The sequence below is a fragment of the Cebus imitator genome, unplaced genomic scaffold (genome assembly GCF_001604975.1).
Source record: "Cebus imitator isolate Cc_AM_T3 unplaced genomic scaffold, Cebus_imitator-1.0 Scaffold344, whole genome shotgun sequence".
In the NCBI taxonomy this organism is placed as follows: domain Eukaryota; kingdom Metazoa; phylum Chordata; class Mammalia; order Primates; family Cebidae; genus Cebus; species Cebus imitator.
This window is the reverse complement of record NW_016107659.1, coordinates 395409-400693: the sequence shown is the minus strand read 5'-3', so window position 1 is coordinate 400693 and position 5285 is coordinate 395409. Positions and strand designations below refer to the sequence as shown.

Genomic DNA, 5285 nt, shown 5'->3' with positions numbered 1-5285 from the left:
AAATCAGCGTGTGCTGTTGTAACTCACCTTTCTTCTACTTTCTTGACTCTATGGAGGAGGGGAAGCTAAGGGATAGACTGAGAGAGGTGGGCCTGGAGAGGCTTACAAATGGGAGCAGGAGTTTCACGGGAAGGGTGGGTGGGACACAGCACCAAGTGGCTGCTCACTTTGTAGTACGAAAAGACAAACTGAGTTCCAAAGTACTGTCAGCCCCTAGCTCCTGTTACTTCACAAAGTTCAGCCAAAGAGTAATCAAACAAGGTCCTTTGAAATAGAATCGTTAATGTTTCTTCTAGGAAGAAGGCCATCATCCCTTGGCATGTGCCTGGGAAGTTTAAGCTTCTAAATTATAAAGAAGAGGAATGAAAACAAATTTTTTCTGGGTGATCAATAGCACTTACAGGCTGCATGAGAATGTGCATATGTGTGTGTATGTGTGCACATGAGTGTGTATGGGTGTGTATGTGTGTGTTTTGGGGTATAGCCTCCCTATATAACCCAATAATTTAATTTGACAAAAGGAGACCCGACATTCAAGGTTAGGGTGAGGGTTGTTTTCAAAGAAGCCAAAATTCCTCAGATTTGGGGAACCTCCTGAATCTCTACCCCTGAACATAGCAGTGGCCTTGGATGTCGGCTGTGTGGGTGCTTTGTGAGGAGAGGAGTTTACTCAGTTCCACTAACCAATAAAACAGGGCTTCATGTTGGCCGGTTAAGCAAGCTACCAGCACTTGCTCTTTCCTGATAGCACCTTTCCTGGGTAAACAGGACCCAGAGGAGCAGCAGGGCCCTCCCGGAGGAATGTACTGGCAGCACTGAAAAGATCAGAGTTACCCAGCAATCCCATTACTAGGTATATACTGAAAGGATTATAAATTGTTCTACTATAAAGACACATGCACATGTATGTTCACTGTGGCACTGTTTACAATAGCAAAGACTCGGAACCAACCCAAATGCTCATCAATGACAGACTGGATAAAGAAAATGTGGTACATATACACCATGGAATACTATGCAGCCATAAAAAACGATGAGTTCATGTCCTTTGCAGGGACATGGCTGAAGCTGGAAACCATCATTCTCAGCAAACTGACACAAGAACAGAAAACCAAACACCGCATGTTCTCACTCATAAGTGGGTGTTGAACAATGAGAACCCATGGACACAGGGAGGGGAACATCACACACTGGGGCCTGTTGGAAGGTGGGGGGCTAGGGGAAGGATAGCAGGGGATGGGGGGATGGGGCAGGGATAACATTAGGAGAAATACCTAATGTAGATGACGGGTGGATGGAGGCAGCAAACCACCATGGGGTGTGTATACCAATGTAACAATCCTGCATGATCTGCACATGTACCCCAGAAGTTAAAAAAAAAAAAAAGGAAAAAGATCAGAGTCTTCAAACAAAAACGCGCCAACATTTCCATTCTCAGGTCTCCATGTTACACAGGGTTCTAGGTTTACAGAAATACACCCTCCGTTCCCCAAATACAAAAAACATCTAAACAAGGCTGGGCTTGACAAAGTGGTATAAACCCTTGACAATCCAAGAATGGTTCTTGGCATTGCGTAGGTTTGTAAAAACCCAGACCAAAAACGGAATCTGAATTTAACAAAACCCCCAGTGATTTGATACACACTGGCCAAGCATCTCCTAGGCACTGTGAGAACTTCCGCCACTGGCTAACAGCCCCAGCTCCATGACTGCTCTCAACTTCTTTGATACTCCTAGACCATCATTCAGAGGAGCTGATGTTTTTTGAACATCCTTGATTTTTAGGCAAACACGAACCCTGTAGTCTCAGAGGGGAGCCTTAGTTTTTTCTCCTATGGTTCTAAGATAAATTCATTTTCTCAAAATATTAAAAGGAGGGGAAAACTGTACATCATTTTCTATGTGGTCTGTTGTGTGACCGTGAAAGAAAACTGACCTCAGACTTCCCAAGGATGATGCAAAAATAAATCCTCTGCTGAGCTCCAGGACATAGAAACAGCCGGTGTCCCTGTTGACAGCCTCTAACTTCCCAGGGGCTGGGAAAACCGCAGGAGGAAAGCCTGGGATTAGCCCTTTTCCAGGCTGTCCTTCCGCACGGCATCCAGGTCAAGAGAGTCCTCATGAGGCAAGCGCAGATATGCAGCTCCCTCTGTCCTTTAGAAGGGCCACGATACTCACAGAAGGTCCGGATGATGTCGCTGGGCCAGCTCCGGGGGCTTGGGCCATGGGAATTCATTGCCCTCACGGCAAACTGGTAGTTGGTATCTGGATCGAGGCCCTTGATAACCATGGAGTCCATCTGGATCCGCTCATGGATTAAGGTCCACCTCTTGTCGAAATCTGGCCTTTATTGATTAGAAAAAAAAGAAGCAGTAGTTCAGAAATACCAGAGGAAAGGGAAGCTAGCTGGCTGTGTAAACTAACGGTATTTGAACTCTGGGAGCAATACTCGTAAAAGTAAGTTAACATTTCCTATGTGAAAGTCATCCTGATTTGAAATCACAAGTCATCATTTGCAAGTCCCTGCTGATAAAAATGTAGATTATTTTCAGGGTCGGTTTTAAACGCTGCTTAAAGACCATCCGCTTTTCCTTGCAAGGCCCTCCATACGATGAAAAGATCTTCACATAGGAATTCACTTTCAAGGACTCTGCCTTCCAGATGTTTCATAAACAATCCTCCCTTTGACAGTCCCCATCCCCGGAGGTCAGAAGAACGTAGATTCCATCTATTCACAATCTGTTCACAAAATAAACAAATACAAGTTTTATAGGGTGACTAATTGCATGATTGCCATGGGAAAACCCAAGAAGAATCTGTTCACGGACATTTTTAGTCTTAACAAATTATACAACTATGCCAACTTGTGCTGAATTTTTACATGTCCTTTGGAGGATCCTACAGAGAAGGCAGACCTTTGCTTGGAGCTCCCATGTGGCAGGTAAATACAGAAGGTGGGAGGATGAGCTCTGGAGTTCAAGCCCTGACTCTTCTACTTACTAGCTGCTACTTAATTTCTTAAGACTCAGTTTTCCCATCTGTAAAGTGGGAATAATAAAAGGACCTACCTAAGTAAACTGCCATGAAGATCAAATAAGATATGTATCTCCAGACTAGTACCTGGCATCAAATTGTAAATACTCAGCAGGTACCAGTCAAGGGACTTATTCATAGAACTATTAACTTACAGCTGCCTGCTTCTTGTAGACCTGCATGATCCAATATGGTACTCCATGTGGTACCCCATGTGGTAGTCAGCACTTGAAATGTGTCTGAATTGAGATGTACTACAGTGTAAAATGTAAAATGTAAAGAAATTTAAAGAAAAAATATGAAATATCTCAATAATTTTTATATGGATTATATGTTAAATGAGTATATTGTGGATACAGCAGGTTAAAATATATTATTGAAATTCATTTAATTTCTTTCTTATTACCCTTTAAATGCCACTCTTAGAACATGTAAACTTTCACATAGGCTTGCATTGCATTTCTACTGGATAGCGCTGCTCTACATGGACATCCTAGTTGGAGGGTAGAAAAAAGAGCATTCCAGGTAATAAGAACTACAAGATAAAAGTGGGAAATAATTGTACATGGCCTGAGGACAGTGTGAATGGCCTAAGAGGTTTTGTGTTAATGGCTAATAACATCAAGGGCTTTCCACCTGCCAAGCACCATTCCAATACCTTAACTCATTTACTTCTCACAAATGCCCTATGCAGTAAGTACTAACATTAAACACCCCCACCTTTTTTTTTTTTTTTTTTTCAGAGAAGGGAACTAAGGCACTGAATGGGTAAGTAACTTGCTCAAGGTCACATAGCTGATAAATGGTGAGGCCAACCTGGATTGGTAAGATGAGGTTAGATTTAGAAGCCCCTTAATACTGGATGGAAAACTGGAGTGATGGCAGGTGAGAGGCTACTTCCGATCCCTTTGCTCGCTCCCTGCCCACCTCTCAGGTGTTCTGTTGTTAAATGCCTCTGCTCACAGATATTTAGGGGAAGGCAGGAAACAAAAAAGTTCTGTTTGTCTTTGATGAACAACTTGCCAGGCAAGGAAATAGAGACTCATTTTGCTAAAAGAAGATGTCGGGGTGAACAGCAGATCTCTTTATCATGAGCTCACCCAGTTTTTCATTAGCAGGAATGACTAAAAGCCAGACGGAGTCCTTACACCCAGTAAATGATGTTTCCTCAAACTCAGAGAACTGGGGGTAGTGTGTTAATGTGTTTGGAAAAGCAGAGTTCACAGGGTAAACCCACGGAGGAAGTAGGGCTGGTTTCTCTTTCCTGATATTCTTTCCCCAAAGATGGAATTCTCATGTAAACTAACTTTATCATCAAAGAGAAAAACCCATGAGTAGAAGGAAGCACACTTACAAACTCAAATTAGAACAAAATCACTTTGCAGAGGAAAACCACAGGGGATACCTAAAAGTAAATTCAGAAAAGATATGATCTTTAGATAAAACTCTCCTGTTATCCTTTGCTAAGCTTCCCTTGTGATATTTAGAAGGAAACAACCCGTATCTATTCTCAGAGTATGCTGTTATTTACCCAGGACTACCCACAAATACCTGCAACAATCTTCATGTAAAAACCACAGCAAAACAAAAAGGAGATTATTTTGTACATGATGCCCATTAAATGCAGAAAAGAAAAACTCTTATTTCCAGCAAGGAGATTGAAATCATTAGCATTTATTTTTATTCTATAGAGCGAGAGAGACGAGCTCATGCAGATTGAATGCCACTTCAAAACCTTTAACATTTTGCCTCTGATTTTGTCATGAGTTTTTTATTGGAATGTTTTTAGAGTCTCTAAGTACAAAAGTACAAAGGTGAGGTTGAGAAAGAGATGACCAGGCAAAAGAACTGTCTTAAATCATCCCCAAAAACATCTTTATCTTTTTTTGACTAAAGAAAATTACTTTATCCTAACTACAAAGTTGTTGGTCAGATCACCATAGCAACACTATCAAGTTGACTGAGAATGGGCTGCCACCCCCCAGGAACAGATGGACAACTGGCTGGGCAGGGTGGCTCAAGCCTGTAATCCAGCACTTTGGAAGGCTGAGGTGGAAGGATGGCTTGAGCCAAGGGGTTGAAGACCAGTGAGACCATCTAACTTTGCTTAATTAAAAAAAAAAAAAAAATAGCCAGGCGTGGTGGTGCACACCTATAATCTCAGCTACTAGGGAGGCTGAGGTGGGTGGATCGCTTGAGCCCAGCAGTTCAAGACCAGCCTGGGCAACATAGTGAGACCTTGTCTCTGCAGA

At 42.4% G+C, this 5285-nt stretch overlaps 1 protein-coding gene across 1 annotated transcript in view; it reads right to left on the bottom strand.

The window, feature by feature from the left end:
* Positions 1 to 5285, bottom strand: part of EGFLAM (EGF like, fibronectin type III and laminin G domains) — a 226600-nt gene that overhangs the window by 109473 nt on the left and 111842 nt on the right. The window contains exon 7 of the mRNA XM_037730434.1: positions 2179 to 2345. Within this exon, the coding sequence (XP_037586362.1) occupies positions 2179 to 2345 (167 nt within the window). The remainder of the gene's footprint in view (positions 1 to 2178; positions 2346 to 5285) is intronic.